This window comes from Diospyros lotus, chromosome 7 (assembly GCF_014633365.1).
Source record: "Diospyros lotus cultivar Yz01 chromosome 7, ASM1463336v1, whole genome shotgun sequence".
Lineage (NCBI taxonomy): Eukaryota > Viridiplantae > Streptophyta > Magnoliopsida > Ericales > Ebenaceae > Diospyros > Diospyros lotus.
The window spans coordinates 37633721-37654406 of record NC_068344.1 but is presented as its reverse complement, the minus strand read 5'-3'; the positions used below and the strand labels follow the sequence as shown (position 1 = coordinate 37654406).

General features: G+C 38.8%; 1 protein-coding gene across 1 annotated transcript in view; it reads left to right on the top strand.

The window, feature by feature from the left end:
• Positions 1-20686, top strand: part of LOC127805978 (uncharacterized) — a 65809-nt gene that overhangs the window by 4052 nt on the left and 41071 nt on the right. The window contains exons 5-9 of the mRNA XM_052342855.1: positions 3751-3979; positions 4722-4828; positions 17157-17219; positions 17599-17699; positions 18912-19006. Of these exons, the coding sequence (XP_052198815.1) occupies positions 3751-3979; positions 4722-4828; positions 17157-17219; positions 17599-17699; positions 18912-19006 (595 nt within the window). The remainder of the gene's footprint in view (positions 1-3750; positions 3980-4721; positions 4829-17156; positions 17220-17598; positions 17700-18911; positions 19007-20686) is intronic.

Sequence of the window (20686 nt, the reverse complement as noted above, 5' to 3'; positions counted from 1 at the left end):
TCCACATATACAATTAAATAAATGCATAGATGGGATGCGATATGATGATAGAAAATAGAGTGAGTTGCCTCACTTTGGGTCATGCAAAATTGCTGTATAATTGTACTAAACCGTCCAAACTAAGCACGTGGAGACTGTTTTAGATGATAAAGTGATCGGCGTAATCAACATACCAATCTAGACTCCCCTTGAGCAACAAATCTAGGAGGTTGCTCCATGGACACTTTCTCTTGCAAGTCACTGTGGAGAAAAACATTTTTAATGTCCAGCTGATGAAGAGGCTAATGCCGAATGGCAGCAATATAAAGAAACAACTGAATGGAAGAAATCTTAGCAATATGAGAAAATGTATTACCATAATCCAAGCTAAAAATTTGAGTATAACCTTTGGCGACCAAGCGTGCTTTTAATCGATCAACCTAGCAATGGAGACCAACCTTAACAATGTACACCCAATAGTGGACTTACCGAGAGTCAGTGGGACAAGGTCTCAAGTACCAAAAGAATCGAAAGCAGTGATTTCATCAAGCATAGCTATTGCCTCCCCAAATGAGAAGAGCCTCACTAATGTTCTTAGGAAGAGACACAGTAGAGTGAGGAAACAAAAGTAAAGTGACAATGGAGGAGATGAGTCAACAAGAACATCCAAGGTAGGTGTATCCTCGTGATGAGGTTGAGGGCGGTAATGATAAGTTTGCAATGGTGGAGCTAGGGTAGAGGCTAAGGAGCCAATAGAATTTGGAGTCGGAAGGACATCAAAATAAGGAATAGAAAGAGTAGAAGAGAAGTCTGAGCTGATGGAAGAGAAGAATGGGGTAATCTCAAAGAAGGTAACATCAATGGAGGTAACCAAGTACAATGAGAGTAATCATGAATGAAAGTTACAAAATACCGAAATCCCAAAGGTGAACAAACACGACTTGGACCCCATGCATCAGAATGAATAATCGAAAATGGAGACTTAGCTTTCTTATTGACATGACTCGAAAAAGAAGTACGAGTATGTTTCCCTAATTGACATGACTCACATTCTAAGGAATGTAAACCAAAAAAGACAAAGACTAGGGACCATCCTTTGAAGCGTAGAGAGATTAGGATGTCCTAATTGACCATGAATAAGAGTAGGTGAATTCGTGGTGGTGGTGAGAAGAGAGGATGGATGTGGAGTAAGATGGTAAAGCCCTCGTGACTCATATCTTGTACTAGTTGTTTGTCCCGAACTTTGGTCTTGCATAAGAACTGAATCAACAACAAAAGTAACAGAGCAATTAAGAGTGCGAGTAAGCTGAATAATGGAGATAAAATTAAATGGGTACTCAGGCATGTATAGAACATAAGAAGGGCAGCAAGGGAAGAGGTTGGGCATGTCCAAGACCTTTGGCTGGTGATTGGGAACCATCTATCAAGGTAATAGTCGGAAGAGACCCATGATAGTTAATTTGAGTAAAAAGAGAGGGATTACAAGAGATATGATCAGATGCACAAGAATTTAAAATCCAAGGGCCAAGTAAGGTAGATTGAGAAACACAAGCAATGGAATTACTAGTGTAAGCAACATGTGCAACAAACGATGAAGATGAAGGCTGTTTGGATGCCTGAAATTGTTGGAACTCATGATAATCAGCATAAGATAGGGAAATAGTACAAGATGAGGATCTGTCGGATAAGTTAACATTAGAATTAGATACACCATTACAGCCAGTTTGAGCAATATTAGCAATGGTTGGGGTTTCCCATGAAGAGAGTAGTAGCAATCTCGTGTATGGACAACACGATTACAATAAGTACAATGTAGACGGTTACCACGCCCCCCACCACTGTGATTACTTCCATGACTTACTCTACCACTAGTGTGAGAGGCTAAGACAGAGTGGTTGGTGGGAACAGACTCCACAAGGCTAGGAAAAGAATAGGACACTTGCAACAGTCGAGAAAAGACATCATCTATGGATGGAACAGTCTCACTAGCTAAACTTTGTCGACAAATATGAGGTTAGATCTAATGGTTGATAAAGTAAGGACTGTAAAGAATTTGTCCTGTTGAGTTCGTTGTTCAGCAGCAGTGGTGATAATAGGCATCAATTCCTAAAATTCCTCCATAAGACCCTGAATCTAGCCAAGAAAGGTCTGCATGTCCGTATCTTGTTGCCTCAAATTGACAATATTATTGACCACAGTATAAAATCGAGAGATGTCATTGGTGTAAAGCTTACATACCCAGGTTTAGAAAGTATAACAAGATCTTGTATATCTGGATGATATTAATGATTTTTGGATCAACAGATTGCCAAAGTAAACTACAGAGTTGGGCATCAATTTTCTTCCACAGAGCCTGATGAGTAATAGGAAGATAATTAGCTTTCTTGGTTAAGTGCTCCTCTTGGCCTTGCCCCATAAATCATAACTCAACAAAGGCCAACCAGGACACATAATTTTTAGCACCAATCAAGTTCTTAGTGGTGATAGTAGGAGTTCCTGAGAACACAGGACCAGACATACTATAACCACTAGATTTAGAACCAGGAACAATACTGGAAGTACCTTCAGGTGTAGTCATATTGTGGATTGTAGAGAGCCCTAACCAAGAAAAGAACCAAGGAAACCAGCAACCAAACCAGCCACACCAAGAAGAATATGCAATGTTGCACATGACAACATTATCCAATCTAAGAGAGTGGCAAGTAGGAACGTAGCAATCGAACCAGACCTAAGTACACGAACAGATTTGACAAAACAAGCAGATCTGAGAACCAATATGAGAAACATGTTTGGATCTGAGAGAGGAGGCGATTGAGATGCTATGGATGTCGTTGGATCTGAGAGAGAAGGTAAAAAAAGAACTCACGATGGACCACTGTGCCGCTGGAATTGACCAAAATCACGCTAGAGAGTCGAATCGACTTGAATGAACACAAGAGAGGCAAATCGGGGGTCACTACAGCCTGACAAAAGAGAGAAACATGGCCAGTGACTGACGATGGCGGCAGTGAGGACTGATGGTTGGCGGCCGCGTTGTTACTTGAGATTAGGGTTAGGGTTTTCTTATGTTTTTAAGAATGGGGTTTAAGTAAAGGTTAGGCTCTAATACCATGTGGAAATTAGTCAAATTGACTATATGCCTTAGAGAATGATATATGTACTGGATACAAGAGTGGGAATATAAAAAATACACACATATTTACACAGATACCCTTATATCAAACACTATATACTAACAGGTTCATTGTTCTATCCCTCGTGACCCATCTCTATATGCATGAATTTCTGATTTCCAAGTTGTCTTGCATCAATCTAGGACCCTTTTAATTTTTCCTCAAAAATTGCCTTGTCAGTTGGTGGGGATAACTTGACAGGCAATTGTACCTTCCAAGATGAATTTACAATCACGATTAACAAAATTTGAACATTGCCTTCTGAGATCCTTTATCGAATTTTCAATTCTTCCAGTTACATATGGTTGTTCATTTAGGAATCTTGATACTCTCTAAGATGTTTATCAGATGGTGCAAGCTTTAGTTATTCTGGAGGCAATCTAGATGCATAGGAGTCATGAGGTGAAATGTAGCTGCACCTGAAGTGATTGACATTTTAAATGGCGTGCCTGCAATATTGAGCTATATATTTTATGCCTGCAATATTGATCTAGAAGATTAGGTATATGTTGCATCAAGAAGTGCAATAAACTGCAAGTCTTATGTCACCCTGCAATAACAGAAAGTGGTTTGAGTTGATATTCTCTTCATTCTGCAGCTTGGACAGCAATGTGAGGATAGAACTGTTCTACGATATGTCTACTATTACTTGGCCAGAATTTTGTCAGATACTGGTTCACAAAGCTTAAGCTCTGGTGGTGGCATTCCTACACCAAACTGGGATGCTTTAGCTGATATTGATGCTGTTGGAGGGGTGACTCGTGCTGATGTGGTTCCTCGAATATTAGACCGACTTAGTACGGAGGCCACAAATGATGATGTTGAATGTATGTTACTTCTTGGGTTATTTGGGATGTTTATTTCCATTATTTCTGATATAATTGTTTTTCTTAGTGCTTAGATTTGGTGTATTCTTTATAATTGCTTGTGTTTGACATTATGAAAATTGATGCAAGGTATTCTATTAGGATATCAAGTTATTCTTGTGTTTTGTTGTTTTGCAGTATTTGAGCTTATAATTGTTGAAGACTTGCACTGGTGTCAGTGCATTTGTGAATTTATTTTTTCGTTTCAAGTGGGCATGCTGCCTTTTCTGCTCTGTGTGTTTTATTGTGAAGTGCATATTTGAACTTGACAAATTGAGCAATGGGATGTCAGTTTACATTTTAGTTTTTCTCATTTCCTGGGTGGGTCATGGATTTGCATATGCTTTCCAGGCAATAATGAGAGTTAGTCTGACTAAGATACGTTGGGGGAGAGCTATATTTTTTATGAGCTTTTTCTAAAAGAATAATTTTCCTTTGACTCTTCTTTTTGCAATTTTTCCCGGCGATGGTATACATTATTTGAAAGTTGTATTTATAGTGTGTGAAGGAAAAGCAATCTTTTAAAATTAAGGTGGCTGGTTTTTATCTAGAAGAATGATATAAATTAGTTGAACAAGAAGGAAGGCGGCATTAGTTTTCCATTTTTTTTTTCTATGCTCTACTGGCCTAACTTTTCTTCTGCATCATGTATTGTTGAATTTGTTGGATATGACATTTTCTTATCTTTGTTTTTTCTTTGAAGTTCATACAAGAAGGCTACAAGCTCTGAAGGCTCTTACTTATGCTCCTTCAAGCAATTCTGAAGTATTGTCTAGATTGTTCGAGATTGTATTTGGCATTCTTGATAAGGTGTGCCCAGCACTAAGCTTTTTAATTTATTTTTTGCTACAATTCTATACTTCACTGTTCTTTTTAGACATTGTAGTTTGAACTCTTTATCTGTTTTCTTTTTTGATTGTGTATTTGGAGGAAATAGTCAAGGTGGGGGCTGGGCTGGGCTGGGGGTTTGTTGAGGTAGAGAGCTCTTTGGTTCATTCCCAGGCTATTTCTATTACATAGCTTGTTCTCCATTTCTTGCTGGTGATAACAAGTCAACTTTCAGGAACAGAATGTTCAATATCATAATGTGGTATAGGGATTATCTTAGACCATCAAAAGCTTGAGCCAGGAATCAGGAGCCTATCTGATTCTAGTTTGATGTTAACTATTTCAGCAAGGCTTTCTTCATGTAAAATGTCTGAATAGTACCATGGTAATTCCCAAGTGATATGTCCAAGGTGCCCAAACATTTTATGGTACATAGGGGTGGTGATTTGTTGTTTGGAAAAAAATGAGAAGACTTTGTCCTGTTTTAACTTGGCTTATTAATTTTTAACTATTGTAGTTTCTTCATTGATTATAATTTTGATCTTTGTTTACTTATCAAATTTTTAACTTTTATTCAAAACTATTACCGAGTTGAATTGTTGTTTAATTGTTTTAATTTGTTGTTTTGATTGGGATAAGTTAAGCAGTCAAGTTCCTCTTTTAGTTCCACTTCCGCATACGAAATTTTGTAAGCTTAATATCACAGATGGCATTGGCTATATATAAATTTTTCGCTTGGCAATTATCTCTATTTATGACCATATTTTCTGTAAGGACCTTGTAATTCATATCATACCTAAGAGTTCCCTACTAAGTTTTTCTTGGTTTTCCTCTGCCTTTTCGTTAGTTTCTTTCGTTTCATCTACTCTCCTCACCAGAACTTCTATTGGTTTTCTTCTTACATGAACAAATTATTTTAATCGTGTCTTACACATCTTATCCTCAATAGAAGTATTAATTATTAGAATTCCTTGGGGGTATTAGAGCTCTATTCCAATAAACTAGCTCAAGAACAATCTTTGTGAAAGGCTTGTAAATATAGAACAACAACAACATATCTAGCCTTAATCCCACCATATGTGGGGAGCTACATGAATTTTATCTTGTTAGTCCTTTTTTATCTATGGCCTTATTTTATATAAGGCCAAGACCCTTATATAACTAATATCATCCCTAAGAGTCTCCCAAATAGTTTTTCTTGGTCTTCCCATACTTTGCAAAATACTTGTTCCATTCCATCCCCTCTCTGCATAGGAGCCTCTATTGGTTTTTCTTCTCACATAACCAAGCCATATTACCTTCTTGTAAATATGTTTTCTTAAAGTCAAAACAGTTTCAAATTGACGATGTTCAGCCTTTTATGTTCTACTCAGTTCCTCTATTTTCTGAATGGCTTGTCTATGAATGCTAGTAGTTTGTTGATTTAATATTTTACATGAAATCCACCATTGGTTAAATTGATTAATTTTCCCCCCCAAAAAAGAAGAAAGTAACTCTATATACTCTTCTAATCTGTAGCCTTTGAACTAACAATTAGAATTTCTTCCTTGTCCATTTCATTCATTATTCACGTGTGGTGAATGGGGTGTATACATGTGTATTAACTGTGAAGGGAGTTTTATAGTTTTTGTCATGTACCTAGGTCACCAGATTGTAATAAAGAAGAGATTGTAAGGGTAAATAGGGAAATGGCGGGTGTTTAGGCGCTGGCATGTGCTCGGCTGCTGTAACAGACTTTGGCGCCAATACATTCAGCTGAGAACTCCTTAAAAACAGAGTTCTGGTTGTTGGGTTGGCATCTAATGAAATTCGAATTACTGATTCTTCAAATTTCCCTCTTAATTTCTCTCTCTCTCTCATCATCTTCTTTTCCCTCCATTTTCCCTTCTTCACCTAAAACTCCTCCTATCAGATCAGTGATCTAACAAAGTGGTATTAGAGCACTTTCCTGGCATTCGCCCATTATCATTACGATGGCCGATGGTACTCGCATGAAGCAGATGGAACTACAGCTACAACAAGTGTCAGCGACAGTGTTGGAAGTACAGCAGTGGATGGGATCCATGGAGGATACCATTGTAGATAAGAGATTGGAGGTTACGGCGGATCGACTGCAAGGAGATATGCGCAACCAAATCCGGATGGAGATGCGAGAATAGAGTAACATGGTTCGCGAACAAATGCAGCAATTCATGTTGATGTTTTCGAATCAAGCTCAGGTACGAATTTCACCTGATTTTCCTCCTCGGGAACATTCGAATCCAATACTACTAGGTATTGGAGTGGGACAGAGAGTGGTTGAGCCTTCGGAATTGGGAGGCGATCCAATCGGTGCAGGAGAATTGGGAATGGAAAGGAGACCGGAAGCTTCGGCCAATTTCGGACTTAGGGATTTTCCAGTGCCAAAGCTGGAATTGTCGGTTTTTGATGAATCGAAGCCACGATGGTGGATTAGAAGGTGCGAGAAATTGTTTAACATTCATCGAGTAGCGGATGACCAGCGAGTCACTCTAGCCGATGCATTTTTGAACAATGTAGGTGATATTTGGTTCCAGGGATGGTCTGGCGTGCGAGGTGATCACAATTGAGAAGAATTTGTGAGAGAATTATGCGAGAGGTTTGGCGAAAGGTACAGTGGATATAGTAGAAGAATTTAATAAGTTGAAGCAGAGAGGTACAGTGCAAGAATATCAGTTTCGATTTGAGGAATTGAAGTCGTTAATGCTCAGTGGGAATCTGTACATGACGGAGGAATACTTCGTATCTAGTTTCATAAGCGGCCTGAATGATGATATTAGATCTATGGTGAAGATGATGCGGCCCCGTACTATGCAAGAGGCTACGGAAGATGCATTGCTGCAAGAATTAACTATGGAGGCTTTGCTGAGAAAATAGAGGACTCAAGGTAGAGGGAATGCCTACAGAGCAAATTTTTCAGGAGGAAGGGTGCCGGGAAAGGAAATGGTTAGATCGAAGGAGAGAGCTAAGTTTCTGGCTAGTTCTTCTTCAGGACAACAAAGTGTTAAGCAATGGGAACACCGGAGGCCGACAGGACTTTGCTATCGGTGTGGAGACAGATACACTCCAAGGCATCAGTGCAAGAGACAACTCCTCTTGTTGGAAGGAGGGGATATGGATAATGAGGATGAAGGAGACACACTCACGTTAGCAGAGGAGTTGGGAGAGGAAGATAACGGGGCTATCTCGCTGCATGCAATTAAAGGAATGACAGGCAGTAAGATCATTAAGGTTGAAGGAAGATCTCATGATAGCACTCTCATGGTGTTGATTGATAGTGGGAGTATCCACAGTTTTATTGATGAGGGAATTGCAAGGAAGCTAAAATGCGAACTCTTGAACACTCAACCACTTGTGGTAACAGTTGCTAATGGGAGTAAGGTCCTAAGTAGATTAGCTTGCTTAGGATTTTGCTAGATGATGTAGGGCGAAACCTTTAAAGCTGATTTGAGATTGTTGAAACTCGGGGGGTGCCACATAGTGCTGGGAATCGATTGGATGAAAGGCGTGAGTCCAATCAGTTTTGATTTCAACAAAATGGAGGTAACAATGGAGAAGGATGGTCGGAGAGTGACGCTACAAGGGAATGTGGAGAATGGAATTTGCAAGATGATCACGGGTAAGAAGTTACAAAAGCTGTTCAAGTATAAAATAGCCCAAGTAGCCCAACTGTTCTCGATTGAGACCTACTGCGAAGACGAGGACCATGAGGAGGTGAGCAGGCAGTGCAGGTTGTTCCATGGTAGTGAGCATCCATTACCGTGGTAGGTACGTGATCTGGAATCCCTAGATTTATTGTTGATTGAATTCCAGGACTTATTTGCAGAACCTAACAAACTACCTCCGTACCGACCCTTTGACCACTCTATAAACCTCTAACCCAACTTAGTTCCCATCAATATTAGACCCTACCGATATCCACCAAAACTCAAATCTGAAATTGAGAAAATGGTGAAGGAAATGTTAGCCAATTCTCTCATTCGACCCAACAAGAGCCCTTTTGCTTCTCCCTTTCTTCTAGTTAAAAAGAAAGATGGCACATGGCGCTTTTGTATTGATTATTGGCAGCTCAACACCATCACTGTCACAGACAAATTTCCCATCCCTATTATTGAAGATTTAATAGACGAACTTAGATATGCCACGGTTTTTTTCCAAGCTGGATTTAAGATCTGGTTACCATCAGATTCGGATGGACCCAAAAGACATTCACAAAACAGCTTTTCAAACCCACCACGGCCACTATGAGTTTACAGTCATGCCTTTCGGACTAACCAACGCCCCAGCCACATTTCAAGCCTTGATGAATCACATATTTGAACCCTATCTCAGAAAATTTGTGTTGGTATTCTTTGACGATATTCTCTTCTATAGCCCAACATTTTCTAAACATTTGAACCATCTTAGGGTTGCATTTCAAGTCCTTCAATTCAATCAGCTATATATCAAAGGATCCAAATATGCCTTTGCCCAACAGCAGATAGAGTACTTGGGGCATATTATTTCAGCAGCTGGGGTTAGTACCGACCCAAAGAAAATAGAGGCCATGACTGGTTGGCCGAAACCTGTTAGTGTCAAGGCCTTGTGCGGCTTCTTTGGTTTAGCATGATATTATTGACGTTTTGTACGAAACTATGGAGTAATAAGCAAACCTCTCACTGAATTGTTGAAGAAAGATGGTTTCCAGTGGGACGACAAGGCTGATCGAGCTTTTGAACAACTGAAGAAGGCCGTCAGTGAGGTACCTACACTAGGACTTCCTGATTTTAACAAATCATTTATTCTGGAAACAGATGCTAGCAATTCAGGAGTGGGAGTAGTTCTTGTTCAAGATGGCAGACCACTTGCGTTCCTAAGCCAGGCCTTATCCGCAAGACACCAAGGCCTCAGTGTTTATGACAAAGAATTACTAGCGGTGCTTATGGTAGTAGAGAAATGGAGACATTACTTAGAAGCAGGCTAATTTATTATTAAAACAGATCATGAGAACCTTAAATTTCTTCTTCAGCAACGGCTGCATACACACCTTCAGAAAAAGGGAATGGCCAAGCTGATGGGCCTCGATTATGCGATTCAATTCCGAAGGGGAAAGGAAAATGTGGCAGCGGATGCTTTCTCCTGCTGTTTTGAAGAAGGTTCAGCTGCCGCTATCACTGCAATGGTACCGGATTGGTATCAAGAAGTTGTTGCTAGTTATGTCATGGGAAACTGGATTCAACAATTAGTGGAACAATTAAGCATAGGTGGAGGAGGCAAGCCAGGGTACACTATGACTAATGGGTTACTGCGGTATCAAGGCTGCCTGGTGATTGGGGATTGTGGCGTGCTAAGGAAGAGAATCCTTCAAACATTGCATGAATCGGCCATTGGGGGACATTCAGGCATTCAAAATACTTACAGGAAGGTGAAACAGGTATTTTACTGGCCTAACTTGAAGAAATATGTCATGGAATTTGTACTTAATTGCGATATATGCAAACGGTGTAAACTTGAAACCATTGCGCGACCTGGACTCCTACAGCCCCTTAGAGTACCAACTCAAGCATGGGTAGACATTACCATGGACTTTGTAGAAGGTTTACCAAGGTCGGAAGGTAAGGATTGTATTTTGGTGGTGGTGGATCGTCTCACAAAGTTCAGCCGTTTCTTAGGCCTCTCTCATCCATTTTCTGCTCAAGAAGTAGCCCGAGTTTTTATGGACAGAGTGGTTAATTTACATGGAGTTCCCCAGTCTATTGTTTCTGACAGAGACAAAGTGTTTACCAGTCTCTTTTGGCAAACATTGATGAAGTTTCTAGGGTCCAAGCTTCACATGTCGACAGCCTACCATCCTGAAACGGATGGTCAGTCGGAAAGAGTCAACCAATGCCTTGAAACATATCTGAGATGTTTCTGCTTCCTCCGACCCAAGGAATGGCACAAATGACTGGCATTGGCTCAATGGTGCTATAACTCCAGCCACCATAGTTCCATTAACATGACTCCTTTTGAAGCCTTGTATGGGTTCAAACCTAATCTACTTCCAGCAGTCAATGACCCCATTACAGTCACAGCTGTGGATGATTACTTGCATAGCCGCCAACACAATCTGCAAGTTCTCAAAACTGAGCTGGCCAAAGCTCAGAATCGTATGAAACAAATGATTGATTGGAGGAGAACGGATAGGGAGTTTGAACTTGGGGACCGAGTGTATTTGAAACTCAATTCAGCCTACCTAAAGTCACTGTCCAAGCAGCTGCTTTCGAAGCTAAGTCCGAAGTTTTATGGGCCCTATCCCATCGTCGCTAGAATTGGGAAGGTTGCCTACAAACTACAACTACCAGCTGGCACACATATACATCCAGTATTCCATGTTTCATTACTGAAGAAATTCATTGGGAATCATGTGGCCAGTCAAGAGTTACCATCTATTGTGGAAGAGGAAGCCCCTACGGTGGCTCCAGTAGCCATCTTGGATAAGAGAGTCATCTACCATCAAGACTGCGTTTGACCCAAGTGCTGGTGCAATGGTCGTCTCTCCACCCGGATAACAATACCTGGGAATATCTTCTAGACCTCCTCAGGCGATTTCCCAATTCAGCAAATCTGTTACCCATTTCTTGAGGACAAGAAATCACTCAAAGGGGGGAATAAATGTCATGTACCTAGGTCACCAGATTGTAATAAAGAAGAGATTGTAAGGGTAAATAGGGAAATGGCGGGTGTTTAGGCGCTGGCAGGTGCTCGGCTGCTGTAACAGACTTTGGCGCCAATACATTCAGCTGAGAACTCCTTAAAAACAAAGTTCTGGTTGTTGGGTTGGCATCTAATGAAATTCAAATTACTGATTCTTCAAATTTCCCTCTTAATTTCTCTCTCTCGCTCTTTTTTCTCTCTCTCGTCTTCTTCTTTTCCCTCTATTTTCCCTTCTTCACCCAAAACTCCTCCTATCAGATCGGTGATCTGACAGTTCTCTACCCTATGGATTGGCAATACATTTTGCATGATACATTGATGGTGCATTTTGCATGATCATTTCATAAATGTCCAGAGAATATTGGCAATGGATTAGGTGGAAGTTGAGTAGCAAGAAAACATAGAGAGAAAAGCTTGGAAGGGGCAGAAATTAAAATCCAGATATTCCTGGAGGTACTAACTGGAAAACTAATGGTGTAGATGTGGTAACACAAGATCTCAGGGTCAACTTGAAGTAATGAGTTGAATTAGGATTGCCAAGTATGTATCTATTATTGTTATTCTAGTTTTTTAACCTTTAACTATGGTGGTAAGGCATAAATCTCGAAGCAGTAGAAAAGAAAATTTGCACAGTTTCATTTGGTAACGACATTAAGCTAGGATAAGTTTCTTGATTTCTTGAACTAATTAGCCTTCATTACTGTATTTTAGGATGATTTTATGAAATTCTTTCTTTTCGCAAATAAGACCTTTTCAGGTTGAAATAATAAGCAAAAGTCTGGTTTTTCAGGAGATGTATTTACGCAGTGAATTTATTTGGTCTTCTAAGATGTTGCATGGTTGTGGAGTTTTCTCTTTCTATTTTGTTTTGGATATAGAACACTTTTGAGGAAATTGAAGTGACCCGTTCAACTTTGCTAGTTGTTTGTTATATTCTTGTCCCAAGGGTAACTTCTTTTGCTATTGCTTGCTTTTTTTCTTTCTAGTAATGACAGGTATAGAACCAAAATGGTCACTAGGTTCTCCTTATTATGAAAAATCGTCACTAGTTGTGTTAGGTAGCCGACAGCCAACGTAAAACTTAGTTGGATCTAAAACATGAACTCTAGACAAATTATGAAAAATCGTTTGGGCGTGGGCGTAACCCTTCATAGCGACGCGCTTCACTGCCCCCGTGTAGTGACAAGTGAGATAGGGCCGCTGCATCGGCGCCCGGATGTAGTGATAAATGAGCAAGGGTTCCCGCATTTGCTTGGACGGATGCAGGTAAAGAAGCTAGTCCAAAATCAAAACCAAAATCAAAATCAAAACCAAAACCAAAACCAAAATAAAAAACAAAATCAAATTCAAAGTCAAGGCCAAAAACAAAATCAAATCCAAAGTCAAGGCCAAAAACAAAATCATAGATTAAGGATTGGGTCATGGAATATAGGAACATTAACAGGCAAAGCTATGGAAGTGGTGGATGTGATGATTAGGAGAAAAATTAATATTATGTGCTTTCAAGAGACGAGATAGATGGGTAGGGAAAAAAGCAAAAATTTTATCAGAAGCTGGATATAAAATATGGTACACAGGAACTGATCGAGCGAAAAATGGAGTAGGGATTATTATGGATAAAAGCTTAATAGATGAGGTAGTGGATGTAAAGAGAATAGGGGATAGGATTATTATGGTGAAGATTAGTCTAGGAAGAATGACTATGAATATCTTTAGTACATATGCACCACAAGCGGGGTTAGGTGATGAGATAAAAGCAAAATTCTGGGAGGACCTAGAGGGACTCATACAAATGATACCAAGAGGAGAGAAAGTGATTATAGTAGGTGACTTAAATGGGCACTTGGGTAGAGACGGAAACGGATATAGAGAGGTACACGGAGGGTATGGATTCGGGGAAATTAATAATGAGGGTAAATCTATCCTAGATTTTGCTATGGCATATGGGCTCATTATAACCAATACTAGGTTCAAAAAATGGGACGAACACTTAATCACATATAAAAATATCACCTCAAGCACCCAAATAGATTACTTCCTCATGAGACAAGAGGATCGGTTATGTTGTAGGGATTGTAAGGTGATACCGGGAGAGTGTTTGACTACTCAACATAGACTTCTAGTACTTGACGTCCAAGTAAGAAATTGGAAGAGAAAAAATCACATAAAACAAAATCCAAGAATCAGATGGTGGAATTTAAAAGGGGAGAAACAACTAATCTTCAAAGAAAAATTAAGGGGTAGAAGGGAATGGAATGGAGAAAGACAGACAAACTAAATGTGGAAAGAAATGGCTAATGCTCTGCGAAGCACAGCAAAGGTAGTCCTTGGAGAGACAAATGGTAGAGCCCCTAACCTTAAGGAGTCTTGGTGGTGGAATGAAGAGGTACAATTGAAAATTAAAAATAAGAAAACTTGCTATAAGGCGGTATATCAATGCAACAATGAAGAAAATCAAAAAAATTATAAAGAAGCAAAAAAGGCAGCAAAAAGAGCTGTTAGTGAAGCAAGGTCAAAAGCATATGAGAATCTATATAAACGACTTGATACAAAAGATGGAGAAAGGGATATATATAAATTAGCTAAAGCAAGAGAAAGAAAAACACGGGATTTAAATCAAGTGAAATGCATAAAAGATCAATCAAAATGTTTTAGTAAATGAGGGAGCGATTAAGGAGAGATGGAAGGAGTATTTCACAAAATTATTCAATGATGGTGGTGACACAAGAGTTAGGTTGGGACATCTTAGTAACTCCGAAGGGAATGTGAGCTACACATTCTATCGACGCATAAGTTCAAATGAAATAAGGCAAGCATTAAAAAAGATGAAAAATCATAAGGCAGTGGGACCATATAATATACCAATAGAAGCATGGAAATGCATGGGAGAAGAGGGCATCTCCTGGCTAACGCAATTATTTAACGCCATCCTTAAATCAAAAAAGATGCCAGATGAGTGGAGGAAGAGTACTTTGGTTCCTATATAGAAGAACAAAGGAGATGTTCAAAACTGTGAAAATTATAGAGGAATTAAGTTAATGAGTCATACCATGAAACTCTGGGAGAGAGTAATAGAGCAGAGGCTCAGAAAGGAAACAAAGGTGTCAGAAAATCAGTTTGGTTTCATGCCTGGTAGGTCAACAATGGAAGCTATATATTTACTGAGGCGTCTAATGGAAAGGTATCGAGATCATCAGAAGGACCTGCATATGGTGTTTATAGATCTAGAAAAGGCTTATGATAGGGTCCCTAGAGAAGTATTATGGAGGGTTTTAGAGAAGAAAGGAGTCAAAATAGCCTATATACAAGCCCTTAAGGACATGTATCATGGTGTAGAGACAAGGGTCAGAACATGCGGAGGGGATACTGAACCATTTACAACTACAATAGGACTGCATCAAGGTTCTGCATTAAGTCTATACTTATTTGCCCTAGTAATGGATGAACTCACTAAAGATATTCAGACAGATGTGCCATGGTGTATGCTATTTGCAGACGACATAGTGTTGGTGGATGAAACAAAAGAAGGAGTGAACACTAAGCTTGAGTTGTGGAGAAACAATTTAGAATCTAAGGGATTTAAATTAAGTAGAAAGAAAACAGAATATATGGAATGCAAATTTAGTAAAAATGCAAGAGTGGATGATGTTATAATAAAATTAGAAGACCAAATCTTACAAAGAAAAGACCATTTTCGATATTTGGGATCAGTGATTCAAAAAGATGGAGAAATCCACGAGAATGTCGCACATAGAATTAAGGCAGGTTGGCTAAAATGGAGAAATGCATCGGGGGTGTTATGTGATGGTAAAATCCCATTAAAATTGAAAGGAAAATTTTATAGGACAGCTATAAGACCAGTCTTGCTGTATGGCTCAGAATGTTGGGCAGTCAAATACCAGCATGAGCAAAAGACAAGTGTAGCGGAGATGAGGATGTTAAGATGGATGTACGAGCATACAAGAAATGATAAAATTAGAAATGAAGTTATTCGTAATAAGGTCGGAGTAGTGCCAATCGAGGAGAAGATGAGAGAGACTAGACTAAGATGGTTTGGTCATGTGAGAAGGAGACTAAGAGACGCTCCTGTGAGGAGAATTGATGAAATGGAACAATTAGTCACAAAAAGAGGTAGAGGTAGACCCAAGAAGACTTTGGGAGAGACATTAAAATTTGATATGAAATATATGGATCTAAATGAGGATATGACAAAAGATAGAAATACATGGAAGTCTAGAATTCATGTAGCCGACCCCACATAGTGGGATAAAGGCTGGATATGTTGTTGTTGTTGTAATAGAGGCAAGGGTCAGAACATGTGGAGGGGATATTGAACTGTTTACAACTACAATGAGACTGTATCAAGGTTCTGCACTAAGTCCATACTTATTTGCTCTAGTAATGAATAAACTCACTAAAGATATTCAGATAGAGGTGCCATGGTGTATGCTATTTGTAGACGACATAGTGTTGGTGGATAAAACAAAAGAAGGAGTGAACATTAAGCTTGAGTTATGGAGAAACAATTTAGAATTTAAGGGATTTAAATTAAGTAGAAAGAAAACAGAATATATGGAATGTAAATTTAGCAAGAATGTAAGAGTGGATGATGTTATAATAAAATTGGAAGACCAATCTTACAAAGAAAAGACCATTTTCGATATTTGGGATCTGTGATTCAAAAAGATGGAGAAATTCACGAGAATGTCGCACATAGAATTAAGGCAGGTTGACTAAAATAGAGAAATGCATCAGGGGTGTTTTGTGATAGTAAAATCTCATTAAAACTGAAAGGAAAATTCTATAGGACAGCTATAAGACCAGTCTTGCTGTATGGCTCAGAATGTTGGGCAGTCAAATACCAGTATGAGCAAAAAACGAGTGTAGCGGAGATGAGGATGTTAAGATGGATGTGCGGCCATACAAGAAAAGATAAAATTAGAAATGAAGTTATTCGTAAGAAGGTAGGAGTAGTGCCAATCGAGGAGAAGATGAGAGAGACTAGACTAAGATGGTTTGGTCATGTGAGAAGGAGACCAAGAGACGCTCTTGTGAGGAGAGTTGATGAAATGGAATAATTAGTCAAAAAAAGAGGTAGAGGCAGACCCAAGAAGACTTTGGGAGAGACATTAAAGTTTGATATGAAGTGTATGGATCTCAATGAAGATATGACAAAAGACAGGAATAGATGAAAGTCTAGAATTCATGTATCTGACCCCACATAGTGGGATAAATGCTGGATATGTTGTTATTGTTGTAATAAGAGATGAAACAAAAGAACCAACAAATAAGCCTTGCTAGATTGTCCAGCAGCTGGCTGACCTCACAAGGAAAAGCAAAACAAAACAGGACATCATAACAGCTCATCCAGACAAAAAGATATTTGGTCTTCTGCTACTTAATGATAATTTTGTTTTGATTACTGATGTATCCACAAAGACAAAGTTGACCGTTGCAATTTCTTATTTTGTAATTCTTTTTTGCTTATTTGTTGAAAAAGAACTTGTGGTTTCAGCATCTTTGTTTCTTTCTTTTGGTAAACAAAAAAAAAAAAAAAAGAAAGAGAGAAAAAACTTCAGAGGTGGTGTTTGCAACTTTGTTTATTCCCATTTTGCAGGTGGCTGATGAACCTCAGAAACGAAAGAAAGGTATCTTTGGTGCAAAAGGTGGTGATAAAGAGGTATAATTATTAGATTTACAACTGTCAAACAGTTGTGATTTGACATTTATTTTGATTGCCCAACTTGTTCTTATTAATGTCCTGCTTGTTAGAATTGGGCATGATTTGGGTTCACTCTAGACTTCAGTTTTTAATTTTATTATTAAGCACATGATTCCAAACTTGATATTTCTTTTTTTCATTTTCCCTTTCTTGCACGATCATGTGCAACACTCTTCTCACCCTCAATTTTTACTATTACATGTCCTAATGAATCTGTGTGTGTGTGTGATGTGATGGTTGCATCTTCATACTTACAGCAGTTATGCAGTTTAAGTAAAATTAACTCTCTCTCTCTCTCTCTCTCTCTCTCTCTGTCTCATGCAAATCAAATTATCAGTTCATTATCAGGAGTAATTTGCAATATGCTGCTCTAAGTGCTTTGCGAAGACTGCCTCTAGATCCAGGAAATCCGGCGTTTCTCCATCGTTCTGTACAGGGGTTAGTGTTTTTCCTTTCTGTTCTCAGTTTTCAAGAGTTAAACCATTTAAACAAAAAATTCAGTTGGTCACATGTTAAATTTATCAGGTTAAAATGTGCTGGAAACTAATCACGTCTTGACACGTAATGGTATATAATTTGGGCCATCATTTCTCATCAGTTGTTTAAAGCTACTTTGCAAATTAGCATAGATTCTGCCTTCAGTTGCTTATCTTGTCAATAAATTCTGTTGCCCTGTTTTGATATCTTGATTGCCACTAAAAGATTTAAACTAGATTGACTATTGTAAGTCTGCTCATTTTTAACTTATTATGCTTGATAAATGAGTGAAACTATTCCTTTGCAAGATATTTTTCTTTGAAGTATGTAACTTCTTTTATTTATCTATTTGGTATGGTGCTCTTTTATTTTTTTTCTTAACAAAGACCAGACCTGTTTTCTTGTCTAATATTATGATATGTCCAAGACTTTTGTTACTATTCTAACTTTGATTGCTAAAATTCTAATTTGTACCAGAAAATTTGCAATTTTCTTTTGTCCTTATGTGGAAATAACTTCCATTTCTGTCATAAAGGTTATTGCAACAATTGTTTTTGTCTATATTTCCATGTGAATTTTCCTTATTGAAACAGTTATAAATCAGTTATGAACTCCACTATATTTGACGTTTTTGTTGCCATCATATGCCTATATAAAAGTTGTCATTTTTCTTTCAATGCTCTTTCAAACATTACTTTAAACTGATGGTAATTGAAGCTTCTATACTGACTAGATGTTTAATCTGATAGGCTATATTATCCTTGAAACTATTTGCATTCATATTTTAGAGCTACTCATCAATTTCTGCTTGTCCAGTCTCTTGGGAAAATAGAAGCTTTCAATTGGAATAAAAGGAAATTGGAGCCTATAAGTTTAAATTATGCCCAGTTAAATTAGCTTTGTCTTCCTTGCATAGCCTAGAAGTTAGATAATTGGTGCGTGGGGTGTGAGATGCAGGGTTCATGTATCAGATGTAATATTGGGACGGTGTCACGGCTATCAGAAGAAAAGAAAAAAGAAAAACAGAAATAAAGAAAAAAGACACTAGTGAAACTTGAACCTACTCTGGGGCTGTTTACATTGCTTATAGTTGGGCTTACTGTGATTGTAAACTGGATGGTGCTTCTTTAACTTCGTTGGTAGCTTTTAAACTTATCTTACTTATAAGTGCAGAGTTTCATTTGCTGATCCAGTTGCTGTGAGGCATTCTTTGGAAATTCTGTCTGAGTTAGCCACAAAAGATCCATATGCAGTTGCAATGGCTTTGGGTAACTTTATTAACTTGATGTCTAAGCATTTTTTGTTCTTCTGGTTCTTCTGGTCTCTAGTCAGCACGACCTGATTCATGTTTAACTTTTTGCTCTCACATGAAAAGGCCTTTGCTTTCTTTAATGAGATTGATAAACAGGCATTTCCTTGATGCATGAACGTATAATTTGTATATGAACTTAGTTTTACGCGTGATCTATAATTTCAACCATCTAATCTAAGCAGCAGGATATTGCTTCCTTAATGTTGCCATGTTTTACCTTTTGTGTATAAACAAAGAGTTTTGAGAAAAAAATAGAGCACTTTTGTGTTTGTTTTGCAGGCTTTGATCATTGAAGTATATGGAGTTGTAGAACAACATTGTCTCATTACATACTCTCAAGCTTTAGGTTATCATGTGTGTGAAACTGAGAATTCGATGTAATCATAAACAAGCAGTTGGCACTAGATCAATTTGTGAAAGTGGTCAAGTGGGTTAAATTTATATGAAAAATTGTATATGGTAAAACATTTGGTTGTGTGTGTGTGTGTTGGGGTGGGGGCTGGGGGGGGGGGGGGGGGGGGGAGGTTGGAGGCGAAGTGGAGGGACAAAAGCTCTGGTTGGTGCATGGAAGTTGGAGAGGGGAATGGGAATCTGATCCTAGGCAAAAATTGCAACAGTTGGAACTCTGGTGAAACAAACCAAGAAGTCTATGGAGTCTTATGCTTGTGGCCTTTGTAGTGGCTGGTTGATAACCTCTATGAAGTTGGAGAAAATGGGAGACAATCTGTGATGTGGTGCTGGAGGTTGATCCTTATCTTGTTTGGAGCTTAAGGAGTTTATGTAGATATCGTTATGGTTTGGATTAGGACATGGCACAAACCTGATCCTATTCTAAACGCCAAGTGAATTAGAGGTGGTTGGTTCTGATGAGCATCTCAAGGTACACAATCTTACGAGTTCCTTGAAGTTTGAGAATGTCACGGTGTGACAATGATAATTACCTTGAATAAGTGAGATTCAAGGGCAGAACATAGTAAGAGCAAAGGGAGAGAGAGAAAGAGAGAGAAGAGAAGAAGACGAGAACAGAGAGAATGTAGAGGGAGAGCAATTGAGAAAAGTTCTATTGATTTTTCATACCTCTCCCACAAAGTCGGAAGAGTTAATATACTCACTTGGGTGGGTGCAGATGCAGCAGATCACGCCCCCTTCTAGTAGTTACAACAAATTCTTTTGTTCTTTTCCTAAGGCCTCACACGTGGTCCCTTGATTCTAATAGACTGATAGCTGGAAATTGAAATACAATAACTAAAACAAGGGAATCACAATGTAACAGAAAATAACAATACTAGTAGTAAAGCAAAAGCAAAAATTTAAAATAGCATAGCCGTGACAACTTTCCCCCCTTCCCTCAGAACTTTTCTTGTCCTCAAGAAATACTCAGGAGACTTGCAACACTTGAAAAACGTTGTAGTAAGCTCGGTAGCTATTCCCAGGTGTTGCCATTGGTGTCCTCCTACCCCCATTTTATCAGGACTTGGATGAGGGGAACCCCTTGATTATAAACCACCCTCCTGTCCATGATAGCTTCTGGTTCCTTCTGCTCATCCTTCTCCTTATGTAATATGGGTAAGGCTAGGTTGACCTGCTCGGTCTTGGTGGACCTCTTCAAGAGGGACACATGAAAAACTAGATGTAT